General features: G+C 37.7%; 1 protein-coding gene across 1 annotated transcript in view; it reads right to left on the bottom strand.

Moving 5' to 3' along the window:
* Positions 1-18,855, bottom strand: part of IQCN (IQ motif containing N) — a 59,379-nt gene that overhangs the window by 35,426 nt on the left and 5,098 nt on the right. Inside the window, exon 2 of the mRNA XM_072601655.1 lies at positions 17,976-18,026. Within this exon, the coding sequence (XP_072457756.1) occupies positions 17,976-17,981 (6 nt within the window). The 5' untranslated portion in view covers positions 17,982-18,026. The remainder of the gene's footprint in view (positions 1-17,975; positions 18,027-18,855) is intronic.

Below are 18,855 nucleotides of genomic sequence, written 5' to 3'. Positions count from 1 at the left end.
ATGACCAATGTCATCACGAGGTCACGTCTTGACCCCTGTGTGAATTCGATTGAAGTAAGGCAGAGTTGTACAAAGTCATCAATTAGTCTTGCTCTCTCTTGCAGAGTCATCAAAGTCCAGTGTCAAAACAGAAGTCAGGACAACTGGTGATGGCTCAGGATGCAGTGGATGACCTTGGGGGTTTCATTGTCTAACCAAGCTTCAGCCACCTTCATAGACATTGGAACAAATTGTTCTCGTCCACCCTTTCTACCAGGGGAAATCTTCACATGCTTGGGGTAGACACTTCCCCCCACCCCACCCCGCAAACTCACCAATGGGTTTGAGGCCCCTCAGTTACCCTCAATCTGGTTTAACTGGTCTGTCAAGAAAGTGTGTCGGGGTGTGGTCACTGCACATGCTACAGCTTCTTGGAGTCAGGTGAGAATTGAGTGCCAGGTGGATGAATGAGCAAAGGTGAGTGAGAAGCCCTGAAAAGATCTCAGCAAACATATTGCAGAAATCCAGATAGGGAGGCAGAAGAAAAAACTTAGGGGATTTGGGACGGCTTCAAGGAAGATGGGGCACCCAATCTGATGTGAAAGATTTCAAAAGGTGTACACTGAGGACAGAAAGATGGGATTAGGAAAACTTGTCATGAAGGGGTAGAGGGCATGACAGTGAAAAATCTCTGAAATAAGTCTACAAATATGAGTTGGACTCAGGTTACAGGGGGTTTTCAATGTCTGAATCAGCAATTACACTTCATGGTTGTTTCCTAAGAGGATTCTTCCAGTTCAAAGGATTTTTAGCATTTTATCTAACGCTATGATTAAAGGGATGGATTTGTCATCTTATCATTTACTTTATGTAGGATATTGTTTCAGTCATATCTGACTGTGATCCCATTTGGGGTTTTCTTGGCAGAGATACTGCAATGGTTTGCCATTTCCTTTTCTAGTTCATTTTACAGATGAGGAAACCGAGGCAAAAAGGGTGAAGTGCCTTGTTTAGGATCGCAGAGCTAGTAAGTGTATGAGGCCAGATTTGAACTCAGAAAGATGAGTCTTCCTGACTTCAGGCCCTGAAATTTATCCACTTCACCAGCTGGCTGCCCACTTCAGATACATAGTAAGCACTTAATGAATGTCTGTTGACTTGACTTTATGAAAACATATTTAAAAATCTTTTTTTCTTGAGAAATATTATTTTTCTCTAAAGCTCTTCCCAGAAGTGAGAGGAAGAGGAGAGGAGGAGCTTAGAAAGGTAGATGAGATAGGTCAAGACCAAAAGGAAAAAGACTCTCTCATTAGGGGAATAGATTAAGGGTGGCAAACAAAAACTCAGCAGACTACCTTTCATTCTAGGTAAGAACATCACCTGAACCAGACCAGGATAGTGACACATCTAGGGATAGTCACCTTCTTCTACGTTCCTCCAAAATTAGACTAGGTTCTACCCCAGGAAAGGGTTCTCTTTCGTTCAACAAGAGGGCCTTTATCTGCCTCCTACTGAATTTGGACTCTCAATATAGATTAATTCCAGGCTGTATTTTAAAACATCTTTCCCTTGTTCAACATCCTATAAATGTTGCCTGAAATTGACTTGGGACAGAGTCATGTTACAAGGCATGGGGGATTATACCAGTTTGTACATCTCTCTTTTTAGACTAGAAACAACTTGGATAGAGAATAATGTTATGTTATATAAATCTGCTTCTTGTGAAATTAATGTTAATATTTTTCTTTATAAATTTCTTCTTGTTGACTTATGTAAGTATATATACTTATAAATATTTAAGTATACATATAGTTGTATATTTATCTATACATATATAAATGTATATGTATTATATACATAGATATGTGTACATAAAACATGTATGTGCATTATATACATAGATGTACCTACACATATATATGCGTGTGTAAATATAGTGTTTTATGTACGTACATACATACATATATGTCATACAAAATGGATGCAGGGCATTTTGGGAGGGAGGATGCTAGCAGCTTGGAGTGTTGGAAAAGGCTGTTCCTACATAACAAGGCCATTTTGGACACAAGCAGTCTTTTACACTTCCCTGAAATGGATACATACGTTTGCCAAGCACAGCTCATTCCCTCATACGTAGCTCTTGACTTTGAAGTGCTCTATCTTATTTTTCAACCCTGTATTTCACTGCTTCATTTCCTTCCCTTCAACTCTTCTTCAAAGTTCATTACTTATTACATGTGGCAGCCAACTCATCCACCATGTGCCTCTCCATTGCCTTCTGGGTAATACTCATTTGTAGTTCCATGAGGGCAGTATTGTTGCATGACTTGTATCTATCTGACAACACAGGTAGGCTCTTGGTGTTTTAAAAAAATTGGCTTTGTTTTTCAGAGAAGACTGGCATCATTAGAAGAGCTTTGTAATTTTCTCAAGGCAATCCAGCTGGCACTCCCTTCCCTTGTTTCATTCTGGGCCTGCCTGAATAGTTGTTCATTAGCCTTGTCTGTCCCCAGAAATATAGACTGATGGATAAGCTCTCTAAGCTGTCTATTTAACTGTATATCATAATCTGGACAGTAGACATTCTTTGTCCATTTAGTTTTGTCTACTTTGGCAGTTTGGCCAAAGTCTTTCGAGTGGTTACAGGTCTCTTCCAAGAAGTTCCTCAGTGTTTCCATGCTTGATGCAACTGTCATAATATCATTCCCAGTCATGAGAATCTGAGGGATCTTCCCAACTAATCAACCAACATGATCCATCCATGTGTCATAGCACAGATAAACTTTGCCTCAATCAAACTGAGACCTGTTAAAGACCTTAGTTTGAAAGGGCCAAGATTCCCCACTACATCCTGGGTCATCTCCAGTCATCCTGATCTATATCTGGCCCCTGGACCCAGAAGGCTCTGGAGGTGAAAGTGAGGCTGGTGACTTTGCACAGCCCTGCCTCACTTAAATCCCATTCATTTTTATGCCATAGCTTCCCCTTCCTGACACCATAGTCATCTTCGAGAACAAAGGACAAACATTATATATACACTGGAAGAGGTCTTCTACCTCTGCAAAGAAGGGAGGGGGATATATTTTCTGGTTTCTTTTTGGGGCCAAGATTTGTCATAAGACCACAGAGCAGTTTCATTTTTGCTGTTACCATTCCTTCTATTTTCGTTGTAGGTGGTAGCCTTGTTTTCCTGGTTCTTCTAACTTTGCTTTGCATCTGTCCGTACAAGTCTAACAAAGACTCTCCTGCTATCCTTGTGAGCAAGAAGGAAAAATACGGGCCAGAGAAGAGTAGTGAAGTGAATTCAGAATTGGTTCAATGATTAGACCTAAAGAATAGCCATTAATGTCAATTCCTTCTTGTTGTTTTTCAGTCGTGTTCGACTTTTTATGACTGTGTGGACTGTAGCAAACCCATATTGTCCATAGTGTTTTCTTGGCAAAGATACTGGAGTGGTTTGCCATTTTCTTGTCCAGTGAATTAAGGCAAACAAAAGTTAAGTGACTTGCCCAGGACCACACAGCTAGTAAGTTTCTGAGGCTGCATTTGAACTCAAGTCTTCCTGATTTTCAGGTCCAGAACTCTATCCACTGAACCACATAGCTCAGTCTATATCAACTTAGTCTATGTCAACTCAAAGAGATGCCTCTAATGGAATGTTTCAGGGATCTATATGTGGTCCTGAGCTACCTTTTTTAATGACTTAGGTAAAGATATCAATGACATAATTTAAAAAAACAACTTTAAGATGATACAGAGCTGAGAGGGATAACTGATATGTTGGACAATAGAGTCACGACCCAAAAGATATCCACAGGTTAGAATATCAGGATAAATCTAGTAAGGTGATATTTAATAGGGATAAATATAAAGTCTTCTACATGGATGTTGTTGTTTAGTTGCATCCAACTCTTTGTGACCTCAACTGGGGTTTTCTTGGCAAAGATATTGGAGTAACCTGCCATTTCCTTCTCCAGCTCATTTTTTACAGATGAAGAAACTGAGACAAACAGAGTTAAGTGCCTTGCCCAGGGTCACATAGCTAATAAGTTCCTGAGGCCAGATTTGAACTCAGGAAAGTGAATATTCCTGATTCCAAGCCCAATGTTCTATGCACTGTGCCACCTAGCTGCCTTTGGATACAAGGAATCAGAGGCACAAATAAAAGATGAGGAAGATGTGGCTAGACAAGAGCTCATGTAAAAAAACACACACACACACTCGGGGGAAGATACATATTATCAGCAAAATGCTGTATGTATATTCCCTCCCAAATCCTCAAAATAGCAAGAAATGGACCAAATCAATAGAAACTACATTTTCTAGGAAGAAGAAAAGATGGAGATGTTTATACACAATGTCAATCTTTCTGAAACACCAGGGGATGTTTGAACTACCCAGAGTCCCACTAATGCTAACCACCTACATGCTGACCTGCATGCAGCATGAACATCCCAATAGGCTTGTGTCTGTAGTTCCAGATGAAGGGACTCTTACTCCTTCTCCCCACATTAGTGACTTCATCTGAATGCCCACATTCCAAAATGGATAGAAAACATGGACCCTATCCAGTCACAAGGGTATATAACAATGATGGGGAAGACCTGGAAGTATAAAATCAGCAAGAACGGATGGGGATTCCATTTTTGAGGGAAATGGGGCTATAAATCTGGCTACAGCTATCTTCCCATGAAGTGTATACATGATATGGACCCAGACAAACCCCTATATCTTCTAATTTGAGCTGAAGTCTCAGCCAAAGGAGTCATAAGAGGATAAAATGAGTATGTCACTAAAGTGGAAAGGAAAACAGCACAGAGGGAAGCCTGATGCAAACTGCCAAGTATAGAAGGAAAAAGGCTGAAAAACAAAATAGCCAAGAGAGAAAGGCTGGAAATGAGCCCAGCTCCCAAACAGATAAACCAACAATGTGACTCATAAAGAAAGAAGGAAAAATGAGCAAGCATCCTATAAAAGGCCAAAATACTGTGAATGATTATTATTCTTTAAAGGAAGGTTAAAAAATAGATCAAGAAAATGAATTTTTCTAAATTCCCCAGAAATAAAGAGACAACAATAATAAATTCTGCAATAATTCAAAGGTGAAATAAAACTCTTAAAAGTCAACATTAGGTTGGAAATTGGGTCAGAAATGAGAGCTCTTAAAGATAAATAAGGCAAAATTTACAAAAATAAGAGCCATTCCCCAGTTGATAAATGGTCAAAGAACAGGCAGTTCTCAGAAGAAGAAATTAAAGCTATCTGTAGTCACATGAAAAAATGCTCTAAATCATTATTGATTAGAGAAATGCAAATTAAAATAACTCTAAGATACTACTTCACATCTATCAGATTGGTTAATATGTCAGAAAAGGAAAATGACAAATGTTGGAGGGGATGTGGGAAAATTGGGACACAGCCATTGTTGGTGGAGTTGTGAACTGATACAACCATTCTGGAGGATAATTTGGAACTATGCCCAAAGGGCTATAAAATTGTACATACCCTTTGATCCAGGAATACCACTGGGTATATATCCCAAAGAAAGCAAAGAAGAGGGAAAAAGACTTCTTTGTACAAAAATATTTATAGAAGCTCTTTTTGTGGTGGTGAAGAATTAGAAATTGAGGGGATGCCCATCAATTGGGATGTGGCTGAACAAGTTGTGGTATAGGATTATGATGGAATACTATTGTGCTGTAAGAAATGACAAGCACGATGATTTCAGAAAGACCTGGGAAGACTTATATGAATTGATACAAAATGAAATGAGTAGAATCAGGAGAACATTGTGCACAGTAACTGCAATATTGTATAATGATCAGCTGTGAAGGACTTAGCTATTCTCAGAAATGTAATGATCCAAGACAGTTCTGGAGGGCTTACAATGAAAAATGCTATTCACCTCCAGAAAGACAACTGATGAACTCTGAATGCAGATTGAGGCACGCATTTTTACTTTGCTTTTATTGTTTTATTTTGTTTGTGTTTTCTTTGACAACATGGCTAACTCTGAAATATATCTTGCAGGACTTCATATATATATATAATTGATATAAAACTGCTTACCTCCTGAAAGAGGGGGGAAAGGCCAAAGGGAGAAAAAGAATAAATTTTTTTTACATAAAATTGGGAAATGTTTAACAAAATTTGACAAAAAAAAAAGTACTTCTCAATTAAATTCAGATTACTCACATACAGACTTCTCAAGCTTAAAACTCCAGGACATGTGATGATTATTTTTAGAATTTCAATTCCAAGCAATAAATGTTGTAAGCAGCCAAGAGAAAGGATTTTAGCTATGATGGGAAAGATAGTTAGGTGGTACAACAGATACATTGCCAGACCTGGAGTCAGGAAGTTCAAATCTGGCCTCCGATGTTTACTTGTTATGTGACCCTGAGTAAGTCAACCCTGTTTGCCTCAGTTTCCTCCTCTGAAAAATGAGCTGGGGAAGAAAATAGCAAACCAGTCCAGTATCTTTGACAAGAAAACCCCAACTGGAGTAATGAAGAGTTAGACATAACTGAAACTGAAAAAATGTTACAAAATTGGGTTGGAGGTGCTAGTTGGTATCAATTATTCTAATTTGGAAAATACCCCTTTTTAAAAGCTACTTATATCTGGCCAACTAAAATTGTTTTCTACTAATAATCTTGAGAGAAAGCACAGGGATGGGGGCTTGGGTTGATGGTATTAGAAAGTTGCCCTCAACTCCTTAGACCCCTACAATTGTGAGGGAGAGATTCAGCTTTGCTGATTGAGTGTGAGCTAATGATCCTCAAAGTTTATCTAGGCTACATATGGAGCAACATTCAGGGATAAATACTGAGCCCTTTACATTTTCACAAGGGAGATCATGAGGGTCTAGATTCAGAGAAGGACTAGGGTCATACAGGACTGAGCTGGAAAGAACCAGCAGCCTAGAGCAGCCAATGAAAAGAGAAAGAGAAGGCAGGACTGAGATGCTGCAGAGAAGAGAGATAGTGAGAAGGGTATTGGCCCTTGAGACACCTAGAAGTGAAAGATTTGGACTGGAAGATGGCAGGGTAAAGGCAGTGACTTGCCTGAGCTCTCCTAAACTCCCCTCCAAACAACTTTAAAATAATGCCTCAAAATGAATTCTGCAGTGGTAGAACCAACAAAAGGAAGGGAAGAAACAATTTTCCAGCCCAAGAAAACTTAGGAGGTTGGCAGGAAAGGTCTGTTTCACCAGGGTGAGAGTGGAGTACAGTCCAGCACACGCCATGCCCAAGCAGCCTTAGCGGAGGCTGAATAGGAAGGCTTGCAGAGTTCTCAGCCCACATATGGTAGAGTGTTAGTGGATACATGGATAGCTTGTCAAAAGGAGATTACAGGGACCTTTTGGTGGCACTGGGTGCAGGACTCTGTTGCATTGTTAGCTCCAGGTCACAATCCCAGTGCTAGAAGGAGCACTAGCACACTAGTTTGTGGGGGGGGGGGGGATCCTGGTCACAGTTCCAGGGAAGCAAACAGTGCTTATGATCACTCACAGATCAGAGTACAGACCAGGAGAGTAGTGACCACACTTCTTAAATCATACCTCTTTGGAAGAACTGAAAACTTACAGACTTCTCCAAACTAGCTCTGAAAACAGAAACACAAAAAACTTGAAGCTTGAGATAGTGCCACCTCTACCATGGGAGCAGAACCCAACTTTATCGTTTGAGGCAATCGAGGTTAAGTGACTTGCCTAGGGTCACATGGCTAGTAAGTGTCTGAGATCATATTTGAACTCAGGCCCTCCTCACTCCAGGATTAGTTCTCTATCCTCTGTGACTCCTAGTTGCTCTTCTCATTATGAAAAAAGTCTTCAGCTTGGTAAAGGAGGCACAAAAATCCACTGAAGAGAAGTCCTTAAAAAGTAGAATTGGCTAAATAGAAAAAGAGGCACAAAAGCTCACTGAAGAAAATAATTCACTAAAAACTGGAATTGGGTAAGTGGAACTTAATGACTCCATGAGACATTAAAAAATAATCAAATGAAATCAAAAGAATGAAAAAAATAGAAGAAAATGTAAAATATCTCATAGGAAAAACAAATAATCTGGAAAATAAATTGAGGAGATATAATTAAGAATTATTGGACTACTTGAAAGCCATGATCAAAAAATATCCTAGACATCAAGAAATTATCAAGGAAAATTGCCCTGATATCCTAAAACCAGAGAGTTCTAGGTGATCTATCGGTTACCCACTCTAAGAGATACGGAAAAGAAAACTTCCCATAATATTATAGCTAAATTTCAGAGCTCTGAGATCAAGGAGAGAATTCAACAGTCATAAAGAAACAATTCAAATGTCATGGAGCCACAGCCAAAATAACACAAGATTTAGCGGCTTCTGCATTATTGGATCAGAGGACTTGAAATATATTTTGGAAGGCAAAGGAAGTAAGACACAACCAAGAATCACCTGCCCAGAAAAACTATAGTTCTATAAGGGATAATGAATATTCAATGAAAAAGAGGCCTTTTAAGCATTTCTGAAAAGACCTGAGTTGAATAGAAAATGTGACTTTCGAATACAAGACTTGAGAGAAGCATAAAAAGGTAAACAGCAAAGAGAAATCATAAGGGATTCAATAAGGTTAAACTGTTTACATTCCTAAATGGGAAGATGATATTTGTAATTCCTAAGAACTTTATCACTATTAGGATAGTTAGAAAGAGTATACATAGACATAAGGCATGCGTGTGTGTTGACTATGACGATATGATATCCAAAAAAGTAAAATTAAGGTGTGAGAAAGAGGAATTCACTGGAAGAAGGGAAAAGGGAGAGATAGAATGGGGTAAATTATCTCACATAAAAGAGGCATGAAAGAGCTTTTACAGTAGAGGGAAAATGGGGATGGTGGTACAGAGATGTGGACGATGCTTGAAACATTCTCATCAGAATTGGCTGGAGAGAATAGCATACACATTCAGTTGTGTATAAAAATCTATCTTACCCTACAGGGAAGTAGGAGAGGAAGGGGGTAAGAGAAGGGAGGGAGCTGATAGAAGAGAGGGTGGATTGGGAGAGGTGGTAGTCAGAAGCTAAACACTTTTGAAGAGAGACAGGGTGAAAGGAGAGAGAAAGAAAGATAAACTCGGGGGAAAGAGGACAGAGAGAAATAAATAGCTGTGAAAAAATTTCAATAGCAAATTTCTTTAATAAAGGACTTATTTCTCAAATATATAGAGAACTGAATCAAATTTATAAGAACACAACTCATCCCTCAATTGATCAAAGTATATAAACAGGCAGTTTTCAGAAGAAGAAATCAAAGCTATCTATAGCTTTGGAAAAAAAATGCTCCAAATCACTATTTTTGGGGGGTAGTGAGACAACTGGGGTTAAGTGACTTGCCCAGGGTCACATAGCTAGTAAGGGTCAAGTATCTGAGGCCAGATTTTAACTCAGATCCTCCTGACTCTGGGGCTGGTGCTCTGTTCACTGTACCATTTAGCTGTCCTTCTAAATCACTCTTGATTAGAGAAATACAAATTAAAACAGCTCTGAGGTACCACCTCATAACTATCAGATTGGCTAATATGACAGAAAAGGAAAATGACAAATGTTGGAGGGGATGTGAAAAAAATGGGACACTAATGTACTGTTAGAGAAGTTTTGAAGCCATCCAATCATTCGGAAGAGCAATTTGGAACTATGCCCAAAGGGCTATAAAACTATGCATACTTGTCTACCCAACAGTACCACTACTAGTCCTACATCCCAAAGAGATTTATTTTTTTAAATTTATTTGTTTTCAGTTTTCTACGATTACTTCCATAAGTCTTAGATTTTCTCCCCCTTATTCCCCTTCCTTCCCCGAGGCAGCATGCAATCTTATATGAGTTCTATATGTACATTCTTAATAAATACATTTTCACATTAGTCATGTTGCATGGAAGAATTAAAATGAACAGGAGAAACCATAAGGAAAGTTATAACAAAACAAAATGTAACACAAGAGAAAATATTCTTCATTCTGCTGTCCAATTCCATAGTTCTTTCTTTGGATGTGGATGGCATTTTGCCTCAAGTCCTTTGGGAATGTTTTAGGTCCTTACATTGCTGTAAAGGGCGAAGTCTACCAGAAAAATGCCTCTCACGCTGTGGTTGTTACTGTGTACAATGACCAAAGAGATTTAAAAAAAAAAAGGAACAAAAATATTTATAGCAGCCCTTTTTGTGGTGGCAAAGAATTGGAAATTAAAGGGATGTCCATCAATTGGGAAATGGCTGAAGAAGATGTGGTATAGGAGCGTGATGGATTATTAATGTGCCATAAGAAATAATGAGCAGGATGCTCTCGGAAAAATCTGGAAAGATTTACATAAACTGATGCAAAGTGAAATGAGCAGAAGCAGAACATTGTACACAGTAATAGCAATGTTGCACTATGATCAACTGTAATTAGCTTAGCTCTTCTCAGCAATACAATGATCCAAGACAATTCCAAAGGACTTATGATGAAAAATGCTATTCACTCCCAGGGAAAGAATTAATGGAATCTGAATGCAGATCAAAGCGTACTTTTGAAACTTTCTTTATTTTTCTTTTGGTTTGTTTTTTTTTTTTGTCTGTGCTTTCTTTCACATGACTAATAAGGAAATATGTTTTACATGATTACACACATAAAACCTACATCAAATTGCTTGCCTTTTCAATGGGGGGCAGGGTTTTGCTACTCAAAATTTTAAAAAATGAATGTTAGAAATTGTTTTTACATATAATTGAAAAAATAAAATATTTAAGAAAAATAAAATGAAGTAGAATTTTTTTCTCAAATAGACTTTGGCTGGTACAATCAGTTGTACTCATCTACTCAAGGAATGAGGAAAGTTTCAAGGAAAAACTGCTCTTTTCCAAATTTTCCCTTCTGTTGCTTGCCTATATATGAACAACATTATATGGCAGAGTTAAGGAGATGGTATCGTAGACAGTGTGCTGGCTCTGAAGTTAGGAAGACCTGAGTTCAAATCCAGCCTCAGACACTTACTATGTGATCTGGGCAAGTAGCTTAACCACTGCCTCTCTCAGTTTCCTCAATTGAAAAATGGAAAAATAATAGAACCTATCTCCCAAGATCAAGTGAGATACTGTTTGTGAAGCATTTTGAAAGCATTGAAGTGCTATGTAAATGCCAACGATTATTATTATTAAAAATTTAAAGAGAACTTTAAAGAACTCGAAGAAGGAAATTGAAGAGCTGAATAGATATTCTGAAAACTAAAACCCACATTCTCCTATCAGTGGATCATTTTGTTGATGTTATTGGGGCAACAACACAGAGGAATTGTGCCTAAGTGGGGAGAGAGGATAAAGACAAAGAGTGGAGACAGAGATGTCTTTCCACCCAACATGATGTAAGCAAAGAAGTCAAGATGACATTTTCATTCCTTTTACCAGCAAGGGTGCCCCATCTCTGGAGGAGAGTGGGTCTGGGTGTGGCCAGCATCCAGGATAGAAGTGGGGGAGGTGTCAATAAAGAATCCAGATACACTGGCTTTAGGAGAAGAGAGTGGTGATGGTCAGGCCCTGTGCTGAGTCACATGACTCCAGATTCAATGACTCCACTCTCTTTATGAATGGATATTTCTATGAATGAGGGATAGCAGAGGAGTCCTAGACCTTCCTCTATCACTTTCAGTCAGTTCCAGTGGACAGATGGACAAATCTAAGAACCATGTCTCCCACAACCAAACACACAAATGGTATTAAATACAATCAATAAACCCAGGTCACAGAGATAAGAGTCTTTCTGAGGGGTTGACCCTAAGTTTCTGACAAACATTCACTTTGCTAAAATTCATGAAAAGAAAGGACTGAAAAGTATTCAGGCCAACAATTCCAGTGCCTATACAGGGGCCATCCAAGTCCATAACACCAAGGTCCAGGCTCCTCGGGCCCAATATCACCAAGCCCAGAGACCTAAAGACCACCAGACATACCAGCTCCAAAACTCCAACCAAATGCCCAGACCCGAAGACCACAAAACTTGACTCTAAGGTTGTCAGAACTACAGATACTAAAGTTACCAAGCCCACTGACCCAAGTCTACTGCAATGAAGTTTATTATTGACCCAAGAATCACCATATCCAAAGCCAAGGTTATTATATCTAACTCTAAGGTGACCAAGTCCAGTGATTCCAAGGCTGATGATCCCACTGACCCCAAGGCTTCCAAACCCAAAGCTGCCAATGTAAAGACTCATGGGACTAAGGTTACTAATCCCAAATGTCCAAAAAAAGATGTTTCAGGACAGAAGATCATGTTTAAACCCTAGCCTGTCATTTTTCTTAGGTAGGGAATGATCATTCACTCTTTTAGACAAATAAAATAAATAGTAAGTTGTAAGAATAAAAAATAAGACTTCATAAAAACAGAGAAACAGAAAAATAGGGGGAAGGAAAGATGGGATGAGATCTACAAATGAATTAACTTGGGAATGGAATAGAGGAGGGAGTTCAACTTTGTCTTCTAGAAGCTCTAGCCTCCATTAAGGATGCAGAACATGTGGGAAAAAATATGTAATAAGCCTTGAAAAGGAGATGAGGAGAAATTGTAAAATTGTAAAGATTTTGGTATTTTATTGTAGTGAAAATAAGAGTTGTTAAATATTTTTGATTAGGGGGTGACATGGTCAGACCTGTGCTTTAGGAATATTAAAGTGTCTGGAAAGTGTATTAGTGAGAGGAGAGACTGGAGGCAGGGAGACGAATTAGGAAGAAATTACAATAATCCAGGTGAGAAGTGATGAGGAAATGTTGAAAACTAAAATGAAAGTAATTTATTTTTTTTTAAAAGAAGTGATGAGGACCTGCTATGCATTAAAGGCTCATGTGAGTGGAGAGAATGAAATGGATATGAGAGATGTGATGCCGGTAGAATTGGAAGAGTGGCATCTTATTGAATATAACAAGAATGGGGCAATGATGGAAAGGCAGAAGTCAAGGATTATTCCAAGTCTGCACACGTGGGGTGACTGGAGGGATGTTGTCATCAACAGAAATGGGAAGTTTAGACAAGGGATGGGTTTTTGGGAAAACTGAATGAGTTCTGTTTGGAATGTGCTGAATTTGTCTACGGGACACCCAGGTATGGATATCCAATGGGAATTTGATGATAGGAAACTGGAGTTTAAGAGAAATTAAGGCTAGATACATAGATCTGATAGTCATCTGAATAAAGACTGGACTTATGCAATCTGGGAAGGTCATTAAGGAAGGAAATGTAGAGAAAAGAGACCTCAGAACAGAGTCTTAGGGGCACCCAGAATTGAAGGGAAAAGAATGATGAAGCAGCAGAGAGCAGCAGACTGAGAAGCTGTGTTCCTACAAGTAGAACCAAGAAATTATAACAGTTTACTGATAGATGTTAGTAACTGGCTTTTGGGGTGTGCCTGTGGATAGAAAACATTTTTAACATTATTTAGTAACATTTTCTTCATCACTTAAGTCTAGTCAATCAGTAGAATCAATGGGTAAGCTCTGACTTGAAGTATTTGCCAATTTCTGAAGTGTAAATGCTCACCCTGAAAATTTAATAATTGGCTTTCTTGAGCCAATTTGAGCTGATCCTGGAACTCCTAAAGCATATCAGTGCCATAGATGCAAAGGAAGTGAGAGGACGCAGTAGGAAGGAGCAAAAGTCACAGAAGTCAGGAATAATAAGGATTGAGAAGAGACCATTAGATTAGCAGATAAAAGATCATTGGTAGTCTTGAAAAATCATTTTAATCAAGTGGCAGATTCAGAAGACAGATTGCAAGAGGATTACAAAAAGTTAGTAACAGGAGGTGAGGAAATAGAGGAAAGGAACATAACTCACCGTTTTTCAGAGTTTGGATAAAAAAGGGATAAAGATGATGATGATGTATGGCAGAATCAAATAAAGATTTTTTAAAGGTCAGGAAGACCTAGGCATGTTTGTAGGGGATGGAGAAGGAGTTAGTGGATAAGGTGAGACTGAAAATGGAAACTTCCAGAGGAGAGAATAGGGGATATGATTAAGCTGGTGAGTGGAGAAACTAGCCTTGACGAAAAGATCCATCTTTTCATCAGACTAGAGGAAAGGAGAAAATGGGGAATGATGAAGAGGATTTGAAAGCAACAGACCATAGACAGACCTGAAAGGGATCTTAGAGATCATCTAATCCAATCCCTTCATTTTACAAATGAGGAAACTGAGTTATAGAAAGGTGAAGTAACTTGCCTACAGTCATATAAAATAGTAAGTGGCAGAGCCAGGAGTTAAGGTTTAAAATGGGCAAGAAAATAGAGCCCATGATGGATAATCTTCATTTTCTTTCCCCTACTCTCCTCCTTTAAATATTTTGATGATCCTTTTTTTTAATACAACAGCGTCATTTTTCAACAACTCACCATCCTTTCTAGTAGGATTTTTCCTTGTAATTAACAAACAAACAAACAAACAAATAAATACAGCAGTCACGAAAAACAAATCATCACATTGGTCATGCTGAAATGTAGACCTCATTCTTGTACCTGTAGTGGGACAGATCTCTGCTAAGGGGCGAGAAGTCAGTTTTATCATCTCCTCTGAAGTCACTTAGTTCAGCTTCTCATTGCCCCTTGCCTGGACTGTTATAATTATTTCCTAGTTGGTCTCCCTACCTCAAATCTGTTCCCACTTTCTAATCCATCCTCCACATGGGCATTAAGATGCCTTTCCTAAGGCATAGGTTTAACTGTGCCACATCCTCCTCTCCCCACTCAGTAAACACTAGAATTGTGACTAGAATGTCACAATCACTTCTAAGGTGAAACATAAATTCCTCTGTTTGGCATTTAAAGTCCCTTACCTCAATAAAACAAATATCACAATAAAGAAAGTCACAAATTTTTTGGTTTTCCAGTGCATATAAAAGTTAGGTTTACACTATACTGTAGTCTATTAAGTATGCAATAGTATTATGAATAAAAAAGACCGATGTACAGTTATTGTATTGCTAAAATATTCTAACCATCATCTGAGCTTTAGGTGAGTTGTAAACTTTTTGCTGGTGGAGGTTCTTGCATCAATGTTGATGGATGCTAGCTGAACAGGACGGTAAAGGTTGCTGAAGGTTGGGGTGGCTGAGGTACTTTCTTAAAACAAGACAAAAATGAGGTTTGCCACATTGATTGACTCTTCCTTTCCTGAAAGATTTCTCTGTAGCAGGTAATGCTGTTTGATAGCATTTTACCCAGAGCAGAACTTTTTTCTAAATTGGAGTCAATCCTTTCCAATTCTGCTACTACTTTGTCCGCTAAGTTTATATAATATTATTCAATATTGCTGTGTCTCAAGTAATAGGGAGGCCAGAGGAGAGGGAGAGAAATGCGGGATGGCAGGTCAGTGGAGCAGTCAGAACACACACATTTATTGTTAAGTTCACCATCTTACATGGGCATGGTTCATGAAGCCCCAAAACAATTACAATCAAAAATCACTGATCGGAAAGTGGGGGACAAGGGGACAAGCAGGGTGGGGGGGATGATAGAAGGGAGGGCATGGGGAGGAGAATGCAATTCGAGGTCGACACTCATGGGGAGGGATAGGATCAAAAGAGAATAGAAGTAATGGGGGACAGGATAGGATGGACGGAAATATAGTTAGTCCTATACAACACAACTATTATGGAAGTCATTTGCAAAACTACACAGATTTGGCCTATATTGAATTGCTTGCCTTCCAAAGGGAAGGGGTGGAGAGGGAGGGAGGTAAAGAAGTTGGAACTCAAAGTGTTAGGATCAACTGTAATGTTCTTACCACTAGGAAATAAGAAATACAGGTAAAGGGGTAAAGAAAGCTATCTGGCCCTACAGGACAAAAGAGAAGACGGAGACAAGGGCAGAGAGGGATGATAGAAGAGAGAGCAGATTGGTCACAGGGGCAATTAGAATGCTTGGGATTGGGGGGGGGGGATAAAAGGGGAGAAAATTTGTAACCCAAAATTTTGTGAAAATGAATGTTAAAAGTTAAATAAATTAAAAAAAAATAAATAAATCCTAGGATGAAATGGGGGAAAAAAAATCACTGATCACAGATCACCATACAGATATAATAATAATAATAAATTGAAATAGTGTGATAATTAACAAAATGTGATGCATAGATACAAAGCAAGCAAATGCTGTTGGAAAAATAGCACCTATAGACTTGCTTAACACAGGGTTGCCACAAACCTTCAATTTGTAACAAAAAACCAAAACAAAACAAAAAAAACTCATTGTTTGCAACACTCAATAAAACAAAGTACAACAAAATGAGGTTTGCTGTTTTGTTCCCTTCCTCCATTAGATTGTAAGCTCCTTGAAGATAGACACTGTCTTTCCTTTTTCTTATTTATATCCCCAGAGCTTTGCTCAGTGCCTGATACATAATAGGCACTTACTAAACGTTTATCTTGCAATAAACACACAAATGAATAGACAGATAGATAATATCAGAAATTTTTTTTCTAAGCCCAACAATTTGCTATATACAAGTGTAATGAGGATGTATCTGGTGCATGTTCAGCATGTGTCAGGTGGTATCTCTCCATGTGGAGGAGGTCAGGGAGCTTATTTCTCCAAGAAATTTTGAGATGGAATGAGGTGCAGAGAAATGGTGGAGCATGCATGGACATTCTGTAACTCATTCTGATTGTTTAATCATAGGTTAAAGAGAAGGTTCATTGATTGGCTTAGAGGAAAGCAAAAGGGCCCATTAGCTTCAGCATCTGGAATGAGACAATTCAGTAAGGAGAAAGGTTTCTCAACTCCCTAAACAGGTCTGGATCTTTGAATTCTGTACTTGTTCTTCCCTAATCTAGATGAACAAGATGGAGCCTCTTAAGACCATCAGGAGGGCACTCTGGTATCCAGTAGTCCTGTAGTGTCAATGCCCTAAGGATCAAAGAGTGACCTTAAAAACCCTAGGCTAGCAGAAGTTGAGACAAAGACTCATCTGATAGTCATGCCACAACTAGCCATGATCTTATTTAGAACTTACACAGTGTCAGAAGTGACTACTATTCCAGAGATGGAGATGGTGTAGGGGAGGTATCATAGGTGCCTCCGAGATATGGTTTATCTGTTCTGTTTCCACCATATCTTCAAAGTAAATATTCCTTTAGTGAAACTACTTGCTGTTAACTGGTTAAATGAAACTGGGTCCTACTCACAGGCTCTTACATTGGAGAGAACACAGCTGGTAGAGGCTTGAATTGGGAGTTAGAGAAAACATATCTTGTCAATTTCTCAGAGTAATCTAGAACTCCAAGGAGGAAATATAGCTAGTCAGGCTCTTGGAGAAAGAACCACAGCATACTCACTAAATAAGAAATTCATTAAAAATAAGGAAAATGAAGACTTAGGACAAAATTTAGTATGCATTAGGTGATTCAAACAACAAGAAGCAATTATTGTAATCGTGTTCTCAGACAAAACATAAATAAAAATTCATAGTGTCAAGTCAGATAAAGGAAATGATTTTATACTTAAATGCATCCTAGCAATGAAAATAATATCATTATTAGATTTATATACACCAAATGACAAGTTCATAAGGAAAAAGCTAACCAGATTGAAAAGAAATGAAAATACATAGTAATAATAATTATAGAAGATGTCAATGTTCCTTTATCAAAGCTGGATACATCTAACAGAAAGATAAACAAGTAAAATGTAGAACTGAGCAGACTACTGAAAACATTATATTTGAAAGACATGAGAAGATTATGGAATGCATATGAATATATGTTTCTTAGCGTCATACAGTAAATACATTTATAAAAATGTAAAAGGCAGAAATATTAAACTTTTTTATATTCTATAAAGCAATGAAAATTGCAACGAAAATGGGAATCCAATAAAAAAAAATACAAATCTAAAGGGAGACTAAGTAACAATATCCTGAATAATAAGTGGTCAAAGAACAAGTCATAGAAAGTATGTGAAACAATATGAAAAACAGTGATAACAATGTGACAACATACCCACATATTGAGGATCTAGTTAAGTCAGTCCTCAGAAGAAAAATTGTATTTCTGGAAAAAAAATTAACAAGTAGAAAAACAGAATTAGTGAATTGTACACATATTTTTTTAAAAATTAGAAAATCAACAAAATAACAAATGCAAGATGAATATTTTAGAAATGTTAAAAATTAGAGTAGATAAAATGGAAAACAAAAATACTGTAGAAATGACAAAACTAGAATATTTTTAAAAGGCTAAAAATATCAATAAACCTTAAATTAACTTTATCCAAAAAGGAAGGAAAGCAGAATAACAATTTTTAAAAAATACACAAAAAGGTAAGTTTGCAATGAACAGAAAAGAAATAATAAAGATAATCAGAAATTACTACAGCTTATATGCTAGCAAAATAAAATTTAAAAGAAATGAATAATTACTTCCAAATATAGAAAATATCCAGATAACAAAACAAGAAATGGAAATTCAATCAACTCAGTTTCAGAAGGAAGAAAATAAATAAGGTATAAATTATCAAAATGAAAAAAAATACCATTGTCTATGTAGATTTATAAATGAGTTCTATCAGACATTTGAGGAACAATACTTGTGCTACAAAAATTATTCTGTAGTGGGTTAAACAAAGGAGTTCCCTTAGTGAGTTTAACTTGATGATATTGTAGGATGCTATTTATGAAGAACTGGGACATGCCTACTGATAGCTCACTGAGAATACTTAACATATTTTGTTACTTTTGAAAAAAAGGAAGAATTAGGTAATTGTATTTATGTTCATTGTTCTAGACTGGGATGCACCAATATAATAAAAATGACAATGCCATCTAATTAATTTACAAATTTCGTGTCATATTACGGTACAAGTTTAACGTGTAAGCTAGCC

Source organism: Notamacropus eugenii, chromosome 4 (genome assembly GCF_028372415.1).
Source record: "Notamacropus eugenii isolate mMacEug1 chromosome 4, mMacEug1.pri_v2, whole genome shotgun sequence".
NCBI classification, from domain to species: Eukaryota; Metazoa; Chordata; class Mammalia; order Diprotodontia; family Macropodidae; genus Notamacropus; species Notamacropus eugenii.
The sequence above is the reverse complement of the archived record's forward strand: the minus strand, read 5'-3'. Positions and strand labels throughout refer to the sequence as shown.